At 39.4% G+C, this 24,932-nt stretch overlaps 2 protein-coding genes across 2 annotated transcripts; one reads left to right on the plus strand and one right to left on the minus strand.

Moving 5' to 3' along the window:
• Positions 1-234: 234 nt before the first annotated feature.
• rmdn1 (regulator of microtubule dynamics 1) lies at positions 235-7,889 on the minus strand. The gene is made up of 10 exons (XM_072450486.1): positions 7,731-7,889; positions 6,224-6,317; positions 5,270-5,354; positions 4,377-4,536; positions 3,308-3,397; positions 2,877-2,932; positions 2,671-2,758; positions 2,459-2,489; positions 2,132-2,265; positions 235-521 (listed from the first exon to the last, which is right to left on the minus strand). Exons 1-10 carry the CDS (start codon positions 7,851-7,853, stop codon positions 480-482), a joined length of 903 nt encoding a protein of 300 aa, XP_072306587.1. The 5' UTR covers positions 7,854-7,889; the 3' UTR covers positions 235-479.
• A 580-nt stretch (positions 7,890-8,469) lies between these two features.
• On the plus strand, positions 8,470-23,346 carry LOC140364384 (copine-3-like). Its single transcript, XM_072450491.1, has 16 exons — positions 8,470-8,552; positions 9,271-9,438; positions 11,338-11,517; positions 12,907-12,981; positions 13,908-13,979; positions 14,233-14,310; positions 14,382-14,471; positions 15,403-15,501; positions 15,912-15,995; positions 16,231-16,290; positions 18,487-18,620; positions 18,696-18,750; positions 19,668-19,719; positions 19,793-19,926; positions 21,052-21,285; positions 22,359-23,346. The coding sequence occupies exons 2-16, from the start codon at positions 9,280-9,282 to the stop codon at positions 22,470-22,472; spliced, it is 1,620 nt and encodes a 539-aa protein (XP_072306592.1). The 5' UTR covers positions 8,470-8,552; positions 9,271-9,279; the 3' UTR covers positions 22,473-23,346.
• The last annotated feature ends 1,586 nt before the right edge of the window (positions 23,347-24,932 follow it).

The raw sequence follows: 24,932 nt of genomic DNA on the forward strand, positions 1-24,932 counted from the left end.
TTAAATACATTTACACTTTTACACATTTCAACAGTTTCTTCATTAATTGTGATTTTATCGCCTCAACACTTTAATAAGGAATACAATTCAAATAAAACCGTTTTTTCATCCAGTATCATTTATTTGTTATTATAAACACACAAATGATGAATAAAAAGAACAAAAGTAGACACACTTGTTGTTAAGCAGCAATATGTTTAGAAAACCTGTGTGAAACCGTAACATTAGCAACAACTGAGTGTTTAAGTTATATTTTACTGTAAGAAAAGACCACAAGTTTAAAGGCTGATAATCAAATCATGTAGAATGTGTGTCCTTTAAATGACCCTGAGGCCGACAACATCTGAGCAGATTTAAACTCGACAAAACTGAAGTATAATAAAGTATTTTGAATTCAAGTATATTTTAAATAGACATTTGAAAATCTGAAAATGGCTATTAACAGTTCAAAACAGAGGACTACGCACTGAAGGCCGTCGTCAACCGAGACTCTTCAGCAAATCCACAGCTTCTTTGTGAACCTGCAAACAAACAAACAAACAAACAAAAGAAATCATCAAAATCTGCTGGTTAATGAGGGGATTTTTAGAGTAACTGTTGTATTTGGAAGACAAAATCAATGCATTTTTAACATTTTCTTTTACATCGTTTTCACCTTTGCCTCATTATTTTGTTTTTTATAATTTTTCTTGTCAAAACCGATAATCTGACCATGATCTGATTTCAGCATCATTCTGTATAAATGTAAAAAGTTGAAATGCGTTATTTTGAAATTCATTGCACTCTCACTTTCTACTGTTTTTTAACTGACACATTTACCAGTATTTTATGCTGTAAATGCACTAAAAATAAGATCTAAATATGTGATTTGAAGATTTTTTTTCAGACCATGTAAATATCCCCAGTTTAAAATAATACTTTAAATACATTTGAAAGCTTTCAATCAATTATTTATAATTTAGTATTAATGTGTGACTACCGGTAAATACATGTAAATAGGTCAAACTACTCAAATCAAGATTCTGAAACAGCAGAAGCTGAAGTGCTACTTTTACATAGTTTGGAGTAAAGTCACGTGGGATGTAACAATATTCCAAAATATTGTGCTATTGTATCGTCTCACGATAACATAACATATCGATTTAAATTAAACGGATAAAAAGCAGAAGGAAATGAGTGGTGCCCCCTCATATATTGATGAAAAATGAGTGGTGCCCCCTCATATATTGATAAAAGTGAGTGGTGCCCCCTCATATATTGATGGCAAATGAGTGGTGCCCCCTCATACATTGATGGGAAATGAGTGGTGCCCCCTCATATATTGATGGAAAATGAGTGGTGCCCCCTCATATTGATGGAAAATGAATGGTGCCCCCTCATATTGATGGAAAATGAGTGGTGCCCCCTCATATATTGATGGGAAATGAGTGGTGCCCCTCATATTTATCAAAAAATTTGTGGTGCCTCCTCATATATTTATGGAAAATGAGTGGTGCCTCCTCATATATTTATGGAAAATGAGTGGTGCCCCCTCATATATTGATTAAAAAATGAGTGGTGCTCCCTCATATTGATGGAAAATGAGTGGTGCCCCCTCATATATTGATGGCAAATGAGTGGTGCCCCCTCATATATTGATGGGAAATGAGTGGTGCCCCCTCATATTGATGGGAAATGAGTGGTGCCCCCTCATATATTGATGGGAAATGAGTGGTGCCCCCTCTTCTATATATATGGTGGGAAATAAGTGGTGCCCCTCATATTGATCAAAAAATTAGTGGTGCCCCCTCATATATTGATGGAAAATTAGTGGTGCCCCCTCATATTGATTAAAAAATGAGTGGTGCCCCCTCATATTGATGGAAAATGAGTGGTGCCCCCTCATATATTGATGGAAAATGAGTGGTGCCCCCTCCTCATTCTTTGGTACGTATCATTACAGTCATATTCCAAAGGTTTGGCAAGGCATTTTAAAAAGGAAAAAAAACTATTCTCATTAACATTGTACTGAGCAGTTTGGGGATCGTTGCATCCCAGTTTTTCACAGACTTTTCCCGTTTCAGCAGTTTGTCAGTCTCAGTGAAACGAACCCAAAGGTAAAAAAAGAGAGTTTCAGGCTCGGATGCTGCACCTCTTTGTCTTCGTTGGTGTGAGGAGGATATTCTTTGGCTTTGCTCAGCCACAGTTTGGCCCTGTCTTTGTCGTTCATCCTCAGGTAAGTTTGTCCGAGCAGCAGCAGATTCTTACTGTAGAAGTTCGGATCAACTGTGAGAACAAAGAGACGTGACGTTAAGACACTTCTAGAGCCGCTTGGACCTGAAATGCAACTTTTTAACATCTTATTATTCAAAGCGCAACTAATTCAAGTCACAGCTGAGTCTAAAGCGAGGTTGTTGACGTGGCGTTACCGCGGGAAACGTAAACTTCGTTTTTTGTACTTTGTGCTTTTATACTGTACCTTCTTCAGCTTTCAAGAAGTAATCCACAGCCTGAGAAAACACAAGTATTTGAACATGAGCAAGTACTATTATTATTATTACCATTACTACTACTATTATTACCATTTGTATTATTACTTTATTTAATATTACTATCATTTTTTGTTTTAATTATAATTATTTAACTTATTATTTTGTAGTATATCATTATGATGATTGAGAGTAAACAGACCTCTTCGTACGTGGCCGTTGGAGGAGTGGCGAAAATAATAGCCGCCACTTTGCGTTGATACCAGGGCAATTCAGCGAACGCAAAACACCTGAAAACAAACAGAAATATTAGATTTATGGAGGAAAAATGTTTCAGCCTTTTGGTCAGATCGTGCTGCTCTATTATTATTATTATGATTAGAGTTATTATCAGTTTAAAGGACTCGCCAGTATCCGAGAATGTGCATTGAAGTGGCATCTTTGGGATTCAACTCGATGGCTCTCTGAAAACAAAAAGCATCAAGTGTCATTTATAAACGACATTATACAATACAGAGTTCAGGAACTTAAATAAAATAATACAGGTTTAAAATGACAGGAAGTAGAGTGTTGTACAGTGAGACTTTCAAACACACTTTTAACCAAATAAAAGGTTTAAATATTGTGGCTTTGTGTGTTAAAGATACATTTCCTGTTTGTCCACTTGGTTTTATGTATTGCACGAATGTTTTGATAAATGTAAAATAAGAATGCAGCAAAATAAGAATACATTGTAGTATCCGTGAAATATTCTCCATCTAGAATCCTTCAGTCGACTTATGTGGTTGATTAAGTATTTAAAAAGGTCTAAATGTACAATAAAAGTATTCCTCGACTACCTGAAGATGGTCCCGGATGACGTACGCGTTCCCCAGCTTCACTTTGACTCCCTCGTAATCGCCGATGTCGCTCAGACAAATGGCGTACCACTGGAAAAAAGACAAAAACCTGATAAACTGCTTCACGTCGTTCATGGATTTTACAATTATGACAAATTAGCTCCATTTTAATCTAAATATTGTATCTTAAGTGGAGAAAAAGTCCACAAAATGTTGTAAATAACAAGAAACTCATGAATAGTGTGGGTCAGCTGGGCTCAGTGCGCCCTCTGCTGGTGAGAAAATGTACTTTATTTTAGTACGATCCAACAAGTGTCGAGGCTTAAAGGTTCACTATGTAACTTTTGTCTCCATGGAGATGTTATTGGGATGTTTCACAGTGTGGCATTCAGCTCTTCTGACGGACAATGATGCAGCGTGGGGAAACATGTACCGTATTTTCCGGACTATAAGTCGCACCTTTTTTCATTGTTTTTGCTGGGGTGCGACTTCAAGTCTTTCAAACTGATAATAACTAAATATTTATATACTTATACTCTGGAGCGACTTATGAGATATTATTTGTTATTTTCACACTTGCAACCGCATTTCATACTCCAGTGCAATTTATTTATGCTTTTTTCTTCTGTATTATGCATTTTTTGGCTGTTTTTTTTGGCGATTTTTATTCTCATACTCTACTTATAGTCCGGAAAATACGGTAATGAAAGCTAGCTTGCCCTGAGCTGCTGATGCAAACACGCGGTTGTAATGGATGTGATTTTGTGTGGAAATCCTCACGTCTGGAGATGATTTGTGGACTTAAAAAACGCGCAGAAGATCTCTGAGCTCTAAGTTTGAAAAATCAGATACATTTGAAACAGAGTGTTTACTGAGGCACAGAGGAGAGGACCTTGTAAACAGGATTAATGAGCGTGAATGAAGCTAATTACAATTACAGGTATGATTTTGAAGAGGGAACAATGTTTAAACCAGATTAAAGCTCAGAAAAGTCACTGTTTACATCATATGTGACCTTTTAATCCCTCTCACGTCACCTTGCAGCTGCTTTATCTGAATATTGTCTTACTTTATGAGCGGCGAAGCAGGACTCGTCCCGCTCCAGAGCTCTTTTGGCGCATTCGTGTGCCTCATAAACCAGCTGCTTCTTCCTGTCCGCCACCGTGTCGGGCAAACGCGACACGTCTCGAGTGGCACGGGCCAAACGCCACAAGAACTCGGCGTCATCTCTGGAAAAAAACACAATGCACACCATTAAACGCAAGTATTTTATCACAGCTTTTTTCTGTGTGGTTCTTTTGGCAGAAGAATCATTATTTTAATCTTGTTTCAAAAATCTTTTAATTATTTTTTTTTGTCTGCACACATTTGCTGCAGAGCCAATAAAGATATTTTTATGCTTTCTTATATTGTGTTGTTTTGACATTATATTGTCGTGTCTCTTGACTGCAAAAAACTAAATTATATATCTAAGAAAAATAAAGAATATATCAAAATAATACGAAAGATGGACAAAAGACCCAAGGAGGAGACTTTTTTTTTTAATAAGATTAGGTTCAAATATACCGTATTTCCCGGACTATAAGTTGCACCTTTTTTCATAGTTTTGGCCGGGGTGCGACTTATACTTATATTTATACTTATACTCCGGAGCGACTTGTGTGATATTATTTATACTATTTATTCTTCTCTATTATGCATTTTTTGGCTGGTGCGACTTATACTCCAGAAAATACGGTAGATACTATGGCCCTTTAAGTTAGAAAACTGAACACTACATACCAGAGTTTAGATCATTCATTCTTCCCTTTCACTTTTCACAACAGCCATATTACACCATTGTCTAATTCTGACATAATGTTTCTAACTGGAGCTTTTCTGGCCTCCACAGTCTCCATAGTGATCACACTATGTCGACTTTTCGGGGTCGTGTTGATGGTGGATAAACGTCACAGTACAAACCTGTCCTTGTGCTGCAGCAGGAGTTGATAGAGTTTGTCTGTTTCTGCGCAGCCGTAAAGGTAATCCGCCTGCTCCAGCACCTCCTCTGACAGAGAAAACACAAAAACATGTTAAAATGTTGACTTTTTGCTCTCGCCGCAGTCGTCTTACCTGCGGCCATCGCCATCTTGAGTTGTTTAGTCGTTTATTTTTGCCTAACCTCGTCGAGTAATGTCGTCCATCTAGTTTTTCGGGTGTCGAAAGTCGGGTGTTATGACATATTATAACCACAAGAGGGAGTCATGTGGAATAGTCCGAATATTTTTGTTTTTTTTGTTATATGTATTTTTAATAATAATAATAATAGAAGCAACTGTCACACCATTACTTAACAATTTTTCACTATTTTGCCATTTTTAACCATATAATTCAGATGGAAAATGAATCTATGACAAACAGGACAAATCATATAATAACATATCATTGTATATAATCATATCTGGACAAACAGATGCTAAAAAAACACGTCAAAAGTTGTTTATCACAAAGAAGGCAACCTTATTAAAACAAAAATGAATAAACTATTTCAGAGTTTTGCTTATTTGTACATATTCTTGATCTAGAAGCCTCAATCACATTTAAGCCTATATTTGTATAAAAATGTATTTAAAAAGTCTCAATGTACAGTATAAATTATCCTTTGACAAGTCGACTTGTTACGGTCCTAGCCTGGAATGTTCCACAGTCTGGCATATCACTTCTGTCAGGTTACAGGTCAGATCCGTGGAGAGGAGACTGCGCTCACAGTAATAATCCATGTTATTCCACGTTATTTTTACTCATAAAAGCACACATGATTGGATAAATGCTCGATGGATATGTTTAATGCCACACTGCGGAACATTCTGCCCCATCAGAGCATCTTTATTGCATTTGTAGTTCAGGTCCGACGCGAGTGAAGCGTCGAACACAAACCTGTGTCCAGAGCGAGCACCGCGGCCGAACCCCGGACTCTCTGCTGCAGTAAAAACAATGTAGGAACGCCGAAAAGAACAGATGCCCTCCCGCTCTGAACACAAAAGGAGAAAAACATCAGCGAGAGCAAAAGTGAGCCATATTTCAAGCTGGCTAATCTTTCACATACTTTACTACAATGAGCCGCTTTTGTGAGCTCAAACACTGAATTCTAATAATGCTTTCAAACCATGCTAACTTTTGGTACTCGACAGGACAAAATACACAGTTTAAATGCATTAAACCTGAAGTACATTCTCATATAATTGCATAACAATATACCAATAAAAATATTTTTTTAAAACGTTCAGTGTTTGTCAAATAAATTTGATTGATTGATTTGTAATTGTTCCATACTGACCCTGAAGAAGAACAGTTCCACACTGACCCTGAAGAAGAACAGTTCCACACTGACCCTGAAGAACAGTTCCACACTGACCCTGAAGAAGAACAGTTCCACACTGACCCTGAAGAAGAACAGTTCCACACTGACCCTGAAGAAGAACAGTTCCACACTGACCCTGAAGAAGAAGAGTTCCACACTGACCCTGAAGAAGAGTTCCACACTGACCCTGAAGAAGAGTTCCACACTGACCCTGAAGAAGAGTTCCACACTGACCCTGAAGAAGAAGAGTTCCACACTGACCCTGAAGAAGAGTTCCACACTGACCCTGAAGAAGAAGAGTTCCACACTGAGCCTAAAGAAGAAGAGTTCCACACTGACCCTGAAGAAGAAGAGTTCCACACTGACCCTGAAGAAGAAGAGTTCCACACTGACCCTGAAGAAGAAGAGTTCCACACTGACCCTGAAGAAGAAGAGTTCCACACTGAGCCTAAAGAAGAAGAGTTCCACACTGAGCCTAAAGAAGAGTTCCACACTGACCCTGAAGAAGAAGAGTTCCACACTGACCCTGAAGAAGAAGAGTTCCACACTGACCCTGAAGAAGAAGAGTTCCACACTGACCCTGAAGAAGAAGAGTTCCACACTGACCCTGAAGAAGAAGAGTTCCACACTGAGCCTAAAGAAGAAGAGTTCCACACTGAGCCTAAAGAAGAAGAGTTCCACACTGAGCCTAAAGAAGAAGAGTTCCACACTGACCCTAAAGAAGAAGAGTTCCACACTGACCCTGAAGAAGAAGAGTTCCACACTGACCCTAAAGAAGAAGAGTTCCACACTGACCCTGAAGAAGAAGAGTTCCACACTGAGCCTAAAGAAGAAGAGTTCCACACTGAGCCTAAAGAAGAGTTCCACACTGACCCTAAAGAAGATGATGATGAGGACTGAAGTCACCGAGAGCAAAGTTAAGACACTGCAAAACGTGACATGAGAATCTGGCTTGAGGAATATAATATTACGTGTATTTGTGCAGGTTCAGAGTCAAAAAGTGCGTGGAAATCCCTGGATAATGTACCGAAAGGACGCTGCTTAAATACACTTAACATTTGACCTTTGTTTACCTCTGTTTACCTTAAAAACACGTATCGTCCTTCTCGCAGTTGCCCAGTGATAAAACGCTCTTGTGCGGATGTTTGCACTCGCAGAAAGAGAGCGCACAGTCCTGCACAGAGTGAATAATGCAGACGCTGCCATCGCCACGATCCCGAAAACTGAAGTGTCAACTGTTCCAAGAAGGAGCGGAAAAGAAGGACGCGTTCCTACAGCACAGGCGCAGTATGTCGGCCGACAAGTAAACAAAACATCCACAAAACCTTTTATCATGGACAATATGCAAATGTAAGAGCAAGACCAATCACCGAAAATATGGAGTTTTAAAAAAAGTTGCGCAAAATACATAAAATACTGTTAAAAACCGGTAAAACGAGAAGGAATTAATCGGAAACCGCGCTTTGAACGTGGTAAAATAACCCAAATTAAACTCGCATATTCTTAATAAATAATGACCATGCAAATATTGCTATTTCTTGATGGAAATGTACTTTTTACCAAGATATTTTGCAAAGAAATTAAGTAAATAATGCCCGTCCTTTAAAATATGACGCCGATGTGAAACAAGGTAGTACTAAGGTTCCGCTCTGTGCTGTTACGGTCTCAACTATTTTATTTTTTTTTTAATTAAAGTAGTTTATATATTAATTACATTCTAATAATATGTTTGATTAATCGTACATTTTTAGTGAAAAGTATTTTATTATTTATAACATTTTTCCTATTTTCAGTCGCCGCCCACTTCTTGCGTGGTGCTCAGCTGTTCTTGTCACATACGCGTAACTAACGACAACTAACGGCACAATACAACCCCAAACTGAATACTTTTGACAAGTGTAACAGGTATTATGAACATGTTTTGTACTAATCAAAGGTGGTGAATGGTGAAGCCACGGACACAATTGTAGGACAGTGCATTATGTCGCATGTTTTGCCTTCACTGACTCAACACGCCCAACTGCAGAAGCACAAGCTAATTTTGCTAGTTCAAATAACATCAACAATATCATGCAGTTAGCATCTTGTCTTTTTGCCAAATCTAAATAATCTTGGCTATATATATATGCTTTTATATATATCTTAACTGAATTGGAAAAAGGGAATATTGCAGTTCACTGTCATGAATGATGATTTAGTCCCTTTAATCTCAGAAATGTTGAGTTGTCTTTATTATAAGAAATCTAAGGGATAAAAACTAGACACAGCGATGAAAACAATAAAACAAGTGCACACAACAATAACTTGAATTCAGTATTTTAATCTGAAATTGAGTAGTCATGATAAGGTGAGATTTAATTTCTTATGTGACATTGAATATTGCACTTGTTTCTGTTGCGAAAGTCAAAAACATCCCTAAACAAGTCGAATAATCTAGATCCACCAAGTAAAATAGATGATAACTAGCGAAAACAACTCAATTTATTACTAATATTCTGAGTTCAAGCCATTTCAACCAATCAAGGTAGTCATTTTGTGGCTCAAGTACAAATCATCCAAAGTTTCCCTGCAATTGTTTGTTTGTTTTTGTTTGTATATATTTTTCTTTCACTTTTCCCCACAGACTGTGCCCATGGCTTCGTTCGGGCCCCCGACGCCCGGGCCCTCGCACTTGGCCACCAAAGTCGAGCTCACCATCTCCTGTGAGAACCTTATGGACATGGACATTTTCTCCAAATCCGATCCTTTATGTGCTTTATACATCAACACTGGGGACTTCAACTGGTACGAGGTGAGCGCGTGGAAAACATACACCGTATTTTCTGGACTATCTGGAGTATAAGTCGCACTAGCCAAAAAATGCATAATAGAGAAGAAAAAAACATATATAAGTCGCATTGAAGTATGAAATGCAGTTGCAAGTTTGAAAATAACAAATAATATCACATAAGTCACTCCGGAGTATAAGTATATAAGAATAAATATAAGTATAAGTCACACCCCGGCCAAAACTATGAAAAAAGGTGTGACTTATAGTCCGGAAAATATGGTAGCTTTAATAATCCATGAAAGAATTGACTTGGACACAGTGGCTCCAGTATATATACCAAAATCTTACTTTAAAAGTGCAAAGAATCAAATAAAATATGAATACTAACATAAATGCATTGATAAAATAGGACGTAAGTACAAATGAATCAAAGAAGTTCTAGTAAATACATGTACAACTGTGAGAAAATATATGATTAAATACACATGCACATTATTCCCTCATTAAAAACGCACCAGGAGTAACATTTAGCTTCATTCACACTAGTTTAATGAATCCTGGTTAGACAGTCCTCTCCCCTCCGAGCGTCAAAATCACCTGTTCTCCATCTGTGACGTGGCCCAAATCTTCTGTTGTTTTGAAGTCCATAAATCATCTCCAGACTATTATGAACCGGTGTTATTCCCTCTGTAGCCAGTAGATGGTGGGAAAACTCAGTCCCATAGAAATAACAGAGATTCAAATGTAATTTTATTTGTATTTGTCCAAAAACATGAGATGCCCAACTAAAGGTGCTCAAGAGCGTCTTTAAAGGCTGGTGACCATACAAATAATGCATAATATTTGTCCTTTAAACAATTCTGGCCGGATAATTGAAAGTAACTGAAAACTCAATATTTTAGTCAATGTTCGTGTCCAGGAGTAGTTCTAGATATTATTTCACTGCTTGTTGCCATGGGGAGGCATGGCTTTGTCTCGAATATGTCATTAAGTTTATCCGTCATACATTTATTCCATTAGAGGTGTATTTATTACACACAAAAACACTCAAACAAAAATATGAAATAAAAAAAAAAATGATGTAAAAATCACTTGCGCGTGGAAATAAATGGAAAGAAATATGTTTAATGAAGACGTGTAGAGCATTTATTTTGTCTACATGGATCGTTATATTATATTTTGAACATTTTAATTAAATTGCAGTACGGGTCCAAGCGCTTGGTACCGCTCCTCTGCGACACGTCACCGTAACCGTCATGACGACACTGTAAACACATTTGTACCCGTGTCATACACTTAAGGAAAAGGCAAAGAGCAGTGGGCGTGTCCCGGAGGTCAGTGTATACGTGTATATTAAAGGGCGTATGACAGGTTTTTACGGTTTTATAATATAACGATTTTATTTGATGTATGTACGTACCTGTTGTACATATAAATTATAGTTTTATACCAATTGAGCAGGTATTTGTGGAGAAAATGTTAAAAAATCTGTAGAAAAAGACAGGAAGCGACATCACACCAGGAACTCTCATTCCAGTCAAAGTTTATGCAGAATTTACACAAAGAAACAATTTTTTGACTCTCTAAACATTAATTCAACAACTAAAGTCACTTTCATATATTTCTATTTGTCAAATAAAAACGATTGTGACGTTAGTTTTGGCCCAGTGTTTGACGGGTAATTTCCTTGTGTGATGTCATCAATTACAAACAGGAAGTGAAATAATAAACCTAAAAAATGTCCTATTCTGGGATCAAATTTTTATATTTTTTAGCTAAATTCAAACTATATTTACCTTAACTGCATTTTAAACATGACTCAAACGCGCACAAAAACCACTGTCGCTAATTAATGACTAATCAAGGCTCTTAACGCGCCTCCTTTGACATTTCTGACACGTTCTCTCGTCCTCGTCTCAGTTTGGTCGAACGGAAATGATCCTCAACTGCCTGAATCCCAAGTTTGCCAAGAAGTTCGTCCTGGATTATTACTTCGAGATGGTGCAGCGGCTCAAGTTCTGCGTCTACGACATCGACAACGGCACCCACGACCTCGGCGATGACGACTTTCTGGGTGAACTGGAAGTCACGCTGGGTCAAGTAAGGACGGCGGCCTTAACAACCAGAGTTTAGACATTTAGGAATCGCTCTATGTTCACACACAGACGGGAGAGAGACGTATACAGTGTTGTCAGAGCGATATGGTGTTGATCAATAACAATTTTTGATTCAATTAGGGCTTGAACAAGTTAATCGATTAATTTGGTCATCGAATAATCGTTATCTGGACTACACAGACTCCAAAACCGGCCTCGTGCTTTGAAAAGAGGTTTCATGGCTCAGACAAAACAAGAATTACATCAAAATGACACAGGAAACATATATGTTTAAGGTTTTGATGACACACCTATTTTGCCTGTAATTACCGTAGTTTCCGGACTATAAGGCGCATAGTTTTGGCCGGGGTGCGACTTATACTCCAGAGCGACTTATATGTGATATTATTCGTTATTTTCACATGACAACCACAAGAGGGCGCTCTAGGCTCTAAGCGACGCAGAAGAAGAATCTGCACTTCCTCTTCCTCTGGAGTTTGTAGAGTTGTTTAGAAGTGACACAGAGGAAGAAGAATTCAATGGATTTAGTGATTTGGGGTAAAACTGATGCTTTGGTAAACTTGTTAGCATGTTCTTTATGCTATAGTTATCTGAATAACTGTTCATATGTTACGTTAACATACCAGACACTTACCACAGTTCTGTCTGTGCCTCATGTAGCTGAAGGTGTTAGCGTTAGCATACGTCGTGTAGCTGAAGGTGTTAGCATTAGCATATGTACACCTATTCACCATGTTCTCTCATCTGTTATTATTTTAAACTGCATTTCAAGATGAAATGTCTGTTCTTGGTCTTGGATTTTATCAAATACATTTCCCCAAAAATGCGATTTATACTCCAGTGCGACTTATAACTCGCAAAATACAGTATTCTTGATCAAGCGGCATTATTTTAGTTTTATCTACAAAATTATTTTGAGATTAATTGGATTAGTTGCAGCCCTAATTTGGCGAACATAAAGCGAGACAGAATATTACACATACATTTCTAAACTCTGCTCCAAACCACAGACTTTGGAACTCTATTTTTCAAAGATATTGACCAGAACTAGAAATGACCCAGATTTAGCTCGAGTGATCGTCTTGAGGAGTTTATATCTCATACATCGACATGTTTACGTCTCATTTGAATGTAAATACTGCTCTGTCTGAGTCATGAAACCTCTTCTCTTATTGTCCAAATAACGACAAATATTAAATTAGTTCATTCCAATAATAAATCCATTAAATAGTCTCAGCCCTAAATGAACAAAACTGTCTAATATTTCCTGACTTGGCCTCTCTTTCTCCTACAACATTATTATCACCGTTGCACCATGTTTTGGGCCTGTCTTCTGTCTAAATTCAGGTCACGCTGTGTCTTTTCCGCTCAGATCGTTTCCAATAAACGGATGACTCGACCTCTGTTGCTACAGGATCGGAGGCCGGCGGGTCACGGCACCATCACAGTGAGTCCCGTCCACTTTATTGATCCTCCTTTAAAGCGATGAAACGAGTCAAATCTAATTAAAGGAGACATATTACGCTAAATCAACTTTAAAGAGCTTTCAACCAAACCTTCGTTTACACAAAGTTGTATTTCGGTTGATTTCTGCTTGTTTGAGTTAACCCTGTTTTGTTCTGCAACGGAAGCTCGAGTGCTAAGACAATTCCTGTTCTCACCTGCCCCCTAGCCCCGCCCACATCCCTGTACTTTGTTGAAATAACTTGTATAAAGACTCACATGTAGGGTTTGAAAATGTCACGTAACCTCTTTTCAAAAATAAAAACAATCTGCTGCTTGATACAGTGACATGTGACCATGAAGAGGCGGAGCTTATCACTATGAAGAGGCGGGGCTTATCAGTTCTGCAGGTGTGAACAGAAAGTCAATGGATCTGTTTCTATTACTAAGCCATTTTAGAACTATATTGCAGTTTACATCAAACAGACTGTAAAATAAAGATACTTAAGCTATGCCGTATTTTCTGGACTATAAGTCGCATCTTTTTTCATCGTTTTGGCCGGGGTGCGACTTATACTTATATTTATACTTATATACTTATACTCTGGAGCGACTTATAAGTGATATTATTTGTTATTTTCACACTTGCAACAGCATTTCATACTCCAGTGCAACTTATATATGTTTTTTTTTCTTCTCTATTATGCATTTTTGGCTGGTGCGACTTACAGTCCAGTGTGATTTATAGTCTGGAAAATACGGTAGTTCATTACTAAGTACTTGAAAAAGCGTATTATAACTCCTTTAATGAAAAGGTAAAACCATGAAAACAAACACAACTCAAGAAGTGTTAAAATTGTTAAAATGAAACGTAAATACAAAATAAAATAATCTGTACATTTGATGAGAATAAGAGCTCTGTCTGTGTAGATTTGTGCGGAGGAGATCACGGACACAAGAATCGCAAACTTCGAAGTGTCGGCGCGACATTTGGACAGAAAGGTAAATCGGTGGTTTTAGTCATTATTAAAGGTGAACTGTACGAGACTTGACTGTTCGAGGGGCCGGCACCTGCTTGTCTCCATGGAGATGTTATTGCTGTACCTGGTTTGTCCAGGTTTAGCTCTGAATTAAGTCCCAGTTCCGCGTCCTAATATCCTGGAAAGAGATTGTCAGTTTGCTTGGCGTTTGCCTCAGAAAAGTGACATAATGCCCCTTTAAATGAACACAAGGCGCTTGATGTTTGTTTGGTCAGTTCTTGTGGTGGTCGGACCCGTTCCTGGAGTTTTTCAAGGCGACAGAGTCGGGATGGCAGCTGGCTCACAGGACAGAGGTGCTTCTCGTCTTTTTATCATTTATTTACCGTCTCACATTGAATCGTTACGAGTCTGATCTCTTTTGCAGGTGGTGAAAAACAACCTGAATCCAACATGGCGGCCGTTCCGGATCTCACTGCGAGCGTTGTGTGGAGGAGACCCCGAGAAGCCCATTAAGGTGGAGGAGGAAAACACATGAAAACAAAAGTCTGTGCATGTCAGGTTTAGAGTCATATTCAGACATAGAGCTCGTGTGGAGCAGGTTTAGCTCTAGTTTAGACCAGGGAAAGTTCTAGATTATGCCTCATTTTGAAAGCTCTGAGTCAAATGGAGTTTTCTTTCTTCATTTCTTTCTTTTTTCATTTTTGTCCGTCTGTCCTTTTTAGCTTCTCTCTGTCTGTCTTCATTTCTTAATTTCTTTCTTTCAAAATATCTTTCTTCATTTCTTACGGTCTTTCTTTGTTCATTTATTTATTTATGTCTGTCTTTCTTAATTCCTTTCTTACTTCCTTTTTTAATTTCTTATTCTTTGTCTGTCCGTCTTTCTTTCTTAATTTCTTTCTTTTTTAATTTCTTTCTGTATTGATTTTTAATTTTAACTTTCTGTCTTACTTTGTGCCTGTCCTTCTTTTGCTTTCTTTCGTTTTTGTTGTTGTCAAATCAAAAGCTTAAACACCACATTATTCTCTGAACAGGTCAAACATTGGAGAATCATTCGAGCAATTAATACAACAGTAATATTTCCGATGCCTCGTATATTTACTCGATAAAAGAGAGAATAGTATGTTTATTTTGCCATCATTTATCCACCAGAAAACACTAATACAATCTAACACGTTTGCCTTGTTTAACTGGCTTGTTTGAACATGCTCTAACAAACTTACTTCTTCATCTTTTGTTTTATTTTCATCTTGATTTGCTCTCAAACTAAACCAGGAGCTTGTGTGAACCAGCGGATTCATGGCTGCATCGCACAAAGGTGTGACTTTTTGTTGTTTTATCCACCAAAATGCACGTTTTAGTAAAGTTCTAAAGCGTGAAACACGACTCTGCTGCCAGCAGGGGGCGCCAGGCGTAGCGGTGCTCATGGTCTTCTGCTTCATTTGCAGGTGGATTGTTACGACCGTCACGTCAGCGGATCTCACTCTCTCATCGGACGCTTTACAAGCACTCTGGCTGAACTGCAGGGGGCGACTCACGCTTCACCTGTGAGACAAACAACAACAACAAACAACAACAACAACAACAACACAAACAAACAATAACACACAAACAAACAAACACACAAACAACAACAACAACACACAAACAAACAACAACACACAAACAAACAACAACACTAACAACAACACAAACAACAATATAAACAACAACACAAACAACAACACAAACAAACCTTCCTCAGATTATCACTAATTTTGTCTCTCTCACTTTTAAAAATAACCTAAAAAAATAATACTGGGTTTTTGGGTTCATTTAAAACTGCACTTTTCAGCCTTTGTGCTTTGTGCTATTGCAATATCTATGTTATATTATTTAGTTTGCTGCACATTATTATTATTATTCCCAAGATGAAACTAATATTATAATTAAACTGTTATTTCCGTGTCTTCTGCAGGTTGAATTGAAATGCATCAATCCCAAAAAGCAGAGGAAGACAGACTATAAAAACTCCGGAATTATCTGTGTGAAATGCTGCCAGGTAATGAGCTCAATAAACATGTATTTGATATATTAATACTTTTACTAAGACTGCAAATAACGGTTTTTTCAGTTGTCGATGAGTCAAACGATGATTCCTTTTGTACTTTTGAGACTTTTCAAATACATTTCTAACCAAATAAAGGTTGAAATGTGAAATTCTAGACAGAGAAGAGTATTATTTAATCACAATAAGAAGGTTTGAAATCAAAGAAATGAACGTCTTTGTCCTTCAGGTGGAGCGAGAGTTCACGTTCCTGGACTTCATCATGGGCGGGTGTCAGCTGAACTTCACCGTACGTATACGCTCTTCAGTCCGTGGACATGTTTTGACCTGGTTCACGGTTCAAGTCTCTGAAAAAACTGGGCCTCGAATCCACACGAAACAAAAACGAATAATGTCTTTCTTCACTATAGTTTGGAAAGTCATGGCATAATTCAAACGCACGGGCACAATTTATGTATTTCCAACCACAATAAATGTCACGCTAACCTCAAGGTCCTCCGTCGGTTTTGGAAATGAAAACGGTGGGAAATCATGGCTAGTCAAAGTTTTTTTTATTGACAAAACTAAATTCTCCAACCTGCACTAAAGATGTTTTATTATATCATCTAATCAACTTGCATTCTTTACTATTTTGATGTTTAATATGTTGATTAATTAATTATGTTTAATTGTAAAGCCTGATTTACCATATTTTCCAGACTATAAGTCGCTTAATAGAGAAGAAAAAACATATATAAGTCGCGTATGAAATGCGGTTGCAAGTGTGAAAATAACAAATAATATCACATAAATCGCTTTGGAGTATAGGTATATAAGTATAAATATAAGTATAAGTTGCACCCCGGCCAAAACTATGAAAAAAGGTGCAACTTATAGTCTTGAAAATGCGGTATTCAAGTTTTAAACCGCAATAGAAATATGTGAAATTTGAATTTTTATGCACATTTTCCTTCAAATCGTGGCCAAATTCCATCCATCCATCCATTTTCTGCCGCTTATCCGGGGCCGGGTCGCGGGGGCAGCAGTCTGAGCAGGGACTCCCAGACTTCCTTCTCCCCAGACACTTCCTCTAACTCCTCCGGGGGGACCCCGAGGCGTTCCCAGGCCAGCCGAGAGACATAGTCTCTCCAGCGTGTCCTGGGTCTTCCCTGGGGCCTCTTCCCGGTGGGACATGCCTGAAACGCCTCCCGAGGGAGGCCCCCAGGAGGCATCCAGAACAGATGCCCGAGCCACCTCAGCTGGCTCCTCTCCACGTGGAGGAGCAGCGGCTCTACTCCGAGCTCCCCCCGTGTGGCCGAGCTCCTCACCTTATCTCTAAGGGAGCGCCCAGCCACACGGCGGAGGAAACTCATTTCGACCGCTTGTATCCGCGATCTTGTTCTTTCGGTCACTACCCAAAGCTCATGACCATAGGTGAGGGTAGGAACATAGACCGACCGGTAAATAGAGAGCTTTGCCTTTCGGCTCAGCTCCCTCTTTACCACAACGGTCCGATGCAGCGACTGCATCACTGCAGCCGCTGCACCGATCCGCCTGTTGATCTCACGCTCCATCCTTCCCTCACTCGTGAACAAGACCCCGAGATACTTGAACTCCTCCACTTGGGGCAAGGACACCCCACCCACCTGGAGAGGGCAAGCCACCTTTTTCCGGTCGAGAACCATGGCCTCGGATTTGGAGGGACTCTCATCCCAGCCGCTTCACACTCGGCTGCAAACCGTCCCAGTGCATGTTGCAGGTCCGGGTTTGATGGAGCCATCAGGACAACATCGTCTGCAAACAGCAGAGATGAGATCCTGTGGTCCCCAAACCGGACACCCTCCGACCCCTGACTGCGCCTAGAAATTCTGTCCATAAAAACTATGAACAGAACCGGTGACAAAGGGCAGCCCTGGCGGAGTCCAACATGCACTGGGAACAGGTCTGACTTACTGCCGGCAATGCGAACACAGCTCCTGCTCCGGTCATACAGGGACCGGACAGCCCTGAGCAAAGGGCCCCGGACCCCGTACTCCTGGAGCACCCCCCAAAGGACACCCCGAGGGACACGGTCGCAAGCCTTCGCCAGATCCACAAAGCACATGTGGACTGGTTGGGCAAACTCCCATGAACCCTCGAGCACCCGATGGAGGGTATAGAGCTGGTCCAGTGTTCCACGACCGGGACGAAAACCACTCTGCTCCTCCTGAATCCGAGGTTCGACTATCGGTCGGATTCTCCTCTCCGTGGCCAAATTTCCTCAGTAAATTTTGTATACATCGAATACGTCGAACAAAACAAAGCAGGAAGTGTAAACCTGGCTCTTCCATTTTTCAGATTTGCACTGTACATACCAAATATGTGCAATTCTGGCAATTAAGACACATAAAACGCCTTCATCATGCATCAAATCATTACATCATGAAGGAAATTTTGCAGTACATTTTCCCAACAGTGTCTCGCCTTGCATTTGCAGTTCATTTATCTCGTTCTGACCCTCTCTTAGATCGCCATAGACTTCACGGGGTCAAACGGAGACCCGCGGACGCCCCAGTCTCTGCACTACATCAACCCGGAGGGCCACAACGAGTACTTGGCCGCCATCTGGGCCGTGGGCAACGTGGTCCAGGACTACGACAGGTCACAAACACACCGCGCGCTCCGCTCACAAAGATCCGTGTGCAAAAAGCCTAACGTCGCTCTTGTTTCCCGCAGCAATAAGATGTTTCCTGTGTTTGGATTTGGCGCCCAGGTTCCCCCGTCGTGGCAGGTAAAGCGGGGTCACGGGAGGTCGCTGGGTTACGGAGCCTGAATCAGAAAAAGATTTATTTTCCATCGCCAAAGAACAGAAATCACAAACATAGGAAGTTGATTTGGCGATTCGGTGCAACATAAAGCAATAAATAATGATAAAACAACTTATATAAAGGAAGAAAAAATATTTAAATCTATTATAAGACCAAAGTAAAAATAGGCTTACTACAAATTCACAGAAAACTACTTGTAAACTGTGTATTTATCTGTAAAAAAAAAAGAAAAAGGCAGATTCGTCTTACAATTTGCTCTCAAAATATCAAACGAACTTGCTCAAAGCCTCCTCCTTTCTGCTGCCATCCAAATAAACAGTTTAATCCTAATAAAACCGCCGATTAATCCTCCATCGACCGATTACTCCTCCATCGACGGTTAAGCGACCATAAGACTAGATTCAGTATGTTTTTTTAATATGAACCATTGTGAATCGTGTCATGTAAAACCCAACTAACCCTTTTTGTTTCTATATTTCAACATGTATACAAACATGTAAAAACATGTAAAGAGTGAATTCAATGTAAATTTAAATCTTTAAAGCTCAGGTTGAACTTTTAACTACGCAATCGTGTCCAATTCAGTGGCAGAAAGTACAATTTTACAGCGCAAACTTTCCACTTTGACTTTTTTACTTCATTATTCTTTACTTTTACTGCTACTTCTTATTCCTCTATATAAGGGTTTATTTAGATGACGTTTAAAGGTTTTGAGCGTAAAACCAACACAAATCTACACATAAAAAAGATTTAAATAGTTTCCGTCGACCAAAAATATCACAATAACACTTCAACAGTTCTCATAATCTGTGCGAAATACTGTACTTAGACTTTTTAATGCCACTGGTCCAATTTTATTTTCAACGTTCTTTTTCTTCAGGTTTCCCACGAGTTTCCCATCAACTTTGACACAACGAATCCCTTCTGCGCCGGTACGTACAGCCAAAGTCGCCGTGTAACGTGAATACTTTTGATCATATATGGTTCTTATGTGTGGCGTTCCAGGCATCGAGGGCGTGGTGGCGGCGTATCAGCAGTGTCTACCTCAGCTCAAACTCTGGGGGCCCACCAACTTCTCCCCCGTCATCGACCACGTGGCCTGCTTCGCCCGCCAAGCGCTGCGGCAGAACGCGGCGGCGGTGAGTCCTGAGATGAACGTGTGCAGTTTGTTGTTCAGGGTCACGTCACGCACAGAAAAACAAGCTCCTGTGCCTATTATGACTCCATTTAAATCATAAAAGTGAAATTTTTAACTAAGAATTGAACAGAAAAAGTGTCACATCCTAAACCTTAATAACATAGACATATTTGTTCAGAGGGGTTCACGGTGGCAAACTTGCCTCCCAAGAAGGAGATCATGGGTTCGATTCCCGGGCCAGACCAACATCACATGATCACTCTGGGTGGAGTCTGCATGTTCTCCCCGTGTTACCGTGGGTTCTCTCCGTGTTCTATGGCTCCTCCCACCGTCCAAACACAAGCATGTGTTAGGCAAACATTGGTGACTCTAAGTTGGCCCTAGTGAATGAATGTGAGAGTGAACTGTTTGTAATGTCTCTGTCTATGTGTGACCCTGCGACAAGTTGGCCACTGTCCAGGATGTACCCTGCCTAAGGCCCGAAGTCACTGGGACAGGCTCCAGTCACCCGCGACCCCGAAAGGGAACAAGCGGTAGAAAATGAATGAATGGATGGATGGATATTTAGTCATTTCAGTCACCGTCTATAATGGCCCAACACACTTTATTTTGAAATACAAATAAAGAAACACTTACTAACATGCCATTCTATCATCATGTCTTTGTGTATCGTTTTTTTATTTTTTATTTTAGATGTATTGAGTGATATCTGATTTAATATTAATATTAACGTAACATATTAACAGTTATTCAGATAACTATAGCATAAAGAACATGCTAACAAGTTTACCAAAGCATCAGTTTTACCCCAAATCACTAAATCCATTGAATTCTTCTTCCTCTGTGTCACTTCTAAACAACTCTACAAACTCCAGAGGTAAAGGAAGTGCAGATTCTTCTTCTGCGTCGCTTAGAGACTAGAGCGCCCTCTTGTGGTTGCCAGTGTGAAATTAACAAACAAAATTATGTGTTAATAATATCACATATAAGTCACTCCGGAGTATAAATCGGGCCAAACTATGAAAAAAGGTGCAATTTATAATCTGGAAAATACGGTAATCGTCACAGCCCTAATTACGTCACATCCTTCCACACGATCCACATTCTGCCCCGTTCTGTCCCGCAGCAATACTTCGTGCTCCTGATCATCACCGACGGCGTGATCACGGACATGGACCAAACGCGCAGCGCCGTCGTCAGCGCGTCCCGTCTGCCCATGTCCATCATCATCGTGGGAGTGGGCGGGGCCGACTTCAGCGCCATGGAGTTCCTCGACAGCGACGACTGTCTACTGCGCGCGCCCAACAACGAGGTCGCCGCCAGAGACATCGTCCAGTTTGTGCCGTTCAGACAGTTTCAGGTGATGCTTTAAGTCACTTTTATTTATTGTGTTTCAGATTTGACCAAACATTTTGCCCGTTTGTCCCCAGTTTGATATATTTTGTAAGGTTTATAATTGTATTTCCTGGTTGGACATGGGTAGCAAATCTGACATAGGTAGAGGTAATTACACAGCTGTTACCTAGCAACCAGATTGTAAACAAGAGCCAAAATAAAACCATATAAATTACACAATATTAATATAGATTTGACGCACAATAATACCATATAACACATTTATTTAGTTGAAAAGTGTGTCAGTTAAGTGTAAACTGTCTCTGTTTTCAATGGTTCGTCGCACATTGATGACATCACAGTGGGATTCAGTTCTACTCTTATTTTTCAATATTTATTCACAAACTGCAACTTCACGGATGTAAAACTATGATAAATATTCATCACAGGTTCTATACCACCAAAATAAGTCAGAATTAGAACAACAGAAGAATGTTTATATAGACTTTAACATACTTGTAGCTCTTTTGGCCCCGCCTCCATAATCCATCTCTGAAAATAACTGATTGTGATTTTGTAGCTGATAGTTTTGAATGTTTTTGTCCAAGGAAATTTTGAATAAAACCAATGTTATTTTCTTTATTCTAGTGTTATCAACAAATCAATTTTTTACAGTTCGTGAGGTTCTATTCATAACTTTGTCTGGAAAAGTAAAACCAGGTTCCACATTTTTAGACAAACCAAACATTTCCAGATAGATTTTTACTATAAAGGAAACGCACATTATTAAATTTTTGCAACACAACATTCATAATGCCATAAATCATTTGACATACCAAACCATTTATTGAATTAACTTGAGTTTTTAGGTAAAGCTCGATGGGACTTATTTGTTCTAAAAATAGACAACTTTGCATGTAAAAAGCCCTTCTCCTTCACATTGGAGTATGAAATGCGGTTGCAAGTGTGAAAATAACAAATAACTAAAATAACTAAATATAAGTATAAGTCGCACCCCGGCCAAAACTATGAAAGAAGGTGCGACTTATAGTCGGGAAAATACGGTAACCTTTATTGTTTTTGTGTTTGTTTCTCCAGGGAAACAGCGTGGCCTTGTCTCAGAGCGTTTTGGCTGAACTTCCGGATCAAGTGACGTCCTTTTTCAACTCCTACAAACTCAAACCTCCAAACGTGTTCAACCAGCCTCTATGAACGGACCAAATGACACACACGACCTTGTCCACTGCTACTCTCAACCGTTCTATTACTCTGAACCGTGCTACTCTGAACGTGCTATTACTCTGAACGTGCTATTACTCTGAACGTGCTATTACTCTGAACGTGCTATTACTCTGAACGTGCTATTACTCTGAACGTGCTATTACTCTGAACGTGCTATTACTCTGAACGTGCTATTACTCTGAACGTGCTATTACTCTGAACGTGCTATTACTCTGAACGTGCTATTACTCTGAACGTGCTATTACTCTGAACGTGCTATTACTCTGAACCGTGCTACTCTGAACCGTGCTACTCTGAACCGTGCTACTCTGAACCGTGCTACTGCTACTTTCTGCCATACAAAGCATGTCTCAAATGTGCTAAGCTAACGTCACATAACACCTCGAATACAACCCGCAAATGCTGTACTTTTACCATTTCGGTGCGTTCGTCATCATTGTTAATCCTCTGTGCAATGTTATTACAAGTGTATTACTACATTTACTGTTGTTACGTGTGCGTTTTCACGTTCATTTTAAGAATAGAGAAGTATTGCGTAAGTCCGCTTTTGCTGAATTTCATTTGTCTTAGAAAGAACAGGTTGTTTTCAGGTTGTGGCTTTCATTTGTGTTGTAATTTCAGACGGAGGGAAAGCTAATTTGCTGTTTTTAAAAAAGAAATTAGCGTTTTTTGAAAGGCGTGTCAAAAGTGATGATCCAGAAAAGGTACTGGCTCCACAAACTTATATTAAATGTGAAGGCTGTGCAATATTGTAATGTAAAATCATTTCAGGCAACTCAGATTGTCTATAAATGCCTCCGCTTTTCGAAGCTACTCCGGAAAATAAATTGTTGTTTATTTATAAGACGACTCTGTGCCAGTTTTTGTTTCATGTGGATCAGCCCAGTAATTACACAGATGTTAAAGTGCCTATGACATTTGGACCACACAATGCACTAAAATGCAGTTAAGATGTTTTATCCCAGAATAGCAATTTTTTTATGTTTATAATTAAACTTCCTGGACCAAAACGAGAGCGAGTTTATTTTGTTGAATTAATGTGAAGAGGATCTAAAAAGTTCATATGTGATCTCACTTCCTGTAATGTTCTATAGAGTTTTCATTTCAACTAATCTCTACAAACAGCTTCTTGACTGGTGCAAAACCATCATTTACATATACAACCAGTGCAAATACACTGAATAAAGTAAAAAAAAATAGAACATGATAAAGACCTGTCATACGTAGTAGATTCTTCAGAGGACACTTCAGTACTTTAACGCTACTTTTACTTATATTGGAGTATTATTTGACCAGATAAATATGTACTTTTAACGAAGTAACGAATTTTCTTGTCAATAAACCGTCCTCCCCTTCTTCTCTGCAAGTTTCATAAATAATACAGCAAAAGAAAAGTCCAAAGAAATCAAGACTTCTGTCATTTTTGACTTTTGACATATCTTAGCACCTATTGTTGTTTAATCTCTCTGTTTAATGCCGGTAATAAAAGGATGATTAATGCTGGATTAAAGGTTTGCAGACTCTAAACAGCGGTGTCTCTTTAAGCGGGCGGTGTCTCTTTAAGCGGGCTGTCCCTGTGACACAAACGAGCGCGCATAGGCACCGCCCTCCGCGCGTGCCAACGGGACGTGACCATTGCGCACGGAAAACTGACACATTTACCGCTGTTCCACGGTAAGAAAGCGCAACTGACACTTCCAGACACTTTTACACGCTTTGATTAGGTTTCTCTGACAAATAACTCCATTTAACACGACTTTAACACGCAGGCTTTACTGTAATCCAGCTGTTTGTCTATTGGACTTAAACGCAGAGCAAAGCACGGATTTAACGAGCTGTTACGAGTGAAATATTAAGCTTTACGGTGCAATTTAACCATCTTCTTATTCTCCGATCGTGTTTTCTGTTTAGGTAAATCTTAGAAGTGACTGTAAATGACTTAATTTGAGTGTTGCATTGACGGGATCCCCTCCCCTCTTCGTTACATCAAGATAATACGCCTCTTATAAGCGTTTCACAGCATGTTTAGTTTGTATTTTACTTTAAGACCAAACGCATTAGTTGAAGATACAAACTGTTACATTTGTAGTTTACTTCTGGTTTTAGTGGTTTTCCATGAGCTAAGTGCCTGGGTGGGTCTCTTTGCCCAATCTAAACCAGTGCCAGAAGTAGAGGTGCGTTCACACCGCGGCGCCGCAGTTGGACGCGTCCTAAAAATAAAAGGCAGTTTTATGCTTCTCAGTTAAATGTGCACTGACCTCTCCTACACACAAAGCAGCCACCCCGAAAACATGCCACATGTACACAAGCTTTGTAATTGGCCGCTGTGGTAATAAAGGGTTGTGTAGATTTGATGGAGGCTTTTTCCCTACACAATGAACAGGTCCAGCTTGAATGTTTAACAACTGATTCAAATTCGGTTCAACTCTG

This window comes from Eucyclogobius newberryi, unplaced genomic scaffold (genome assembly GCF_026437365.1).
Source record: "Eucyclogobius newberryi isolate DKJ021-1_F unplaced genomic scaffold, fEucNew1.0.hap1 SCAF_18, whole genome shotgun sequence".
In the NCBI taxonomy this organism is placed as follows: Eukaryota; Metazoa; Chordata; class Actinopteri; order Gobiiformes; family Gobiidae; genus Eucyclogobius; species Eucyclogobius newberryi.

What these genes read in the sequence shown, in the direction of transcription:
- LOC140364384 (XM_072450491.1), top strand. Translation starts at nt 9,280, where the DNA reads ATGGCTTCGTTCGGGCCCCCGACGCCCGGGCCCTCGCACTTGGCCACC. An exon ending in CGCGACATTTGGACAGAAAG is followed by an intron (nt 13,980 to 14,232) that starts GTAAATCGGTGG and finishes TTGTTTGGTCAG; the next exon opens with TTCTTGTGGTGGTCGGACCC. An exon ending in ACCCCGAGAAGCCCATTAAG is followed by an intron (nt 14,472 to 15,402) that starts GTGGAGGAGGAA and finishes CTTCATTTGCAG; the next exon opens with GTGGATTGTTACGACCGTCA.
- rmdn1 (XM_072450486.1), bottom strand. Translation starts at nt 7,853, where the DNA reads ATGGCAGCGTCTGCATTATTCACTCTGTGCAGGACTGTGCGCTCTCTT. An exon ending in CCTGCTTCGCCGCTCATAAA is followed by an intron (nt 3,398 to 4,376) that starts GTAAGACAATAT and finishes TCTTTTTTCCAG; the next exon opens with TGGTACGCCATTTGTCTGAG. An exon ending in CTTCTTGAAAGCTGAAGAAG is followed by an intron (nt 2,266 to 2,458) that starts GTACAGTATAAA and finishes TTGTTCTCACAG; the next exon opens with TTGATCCGAACTTCTACAGT.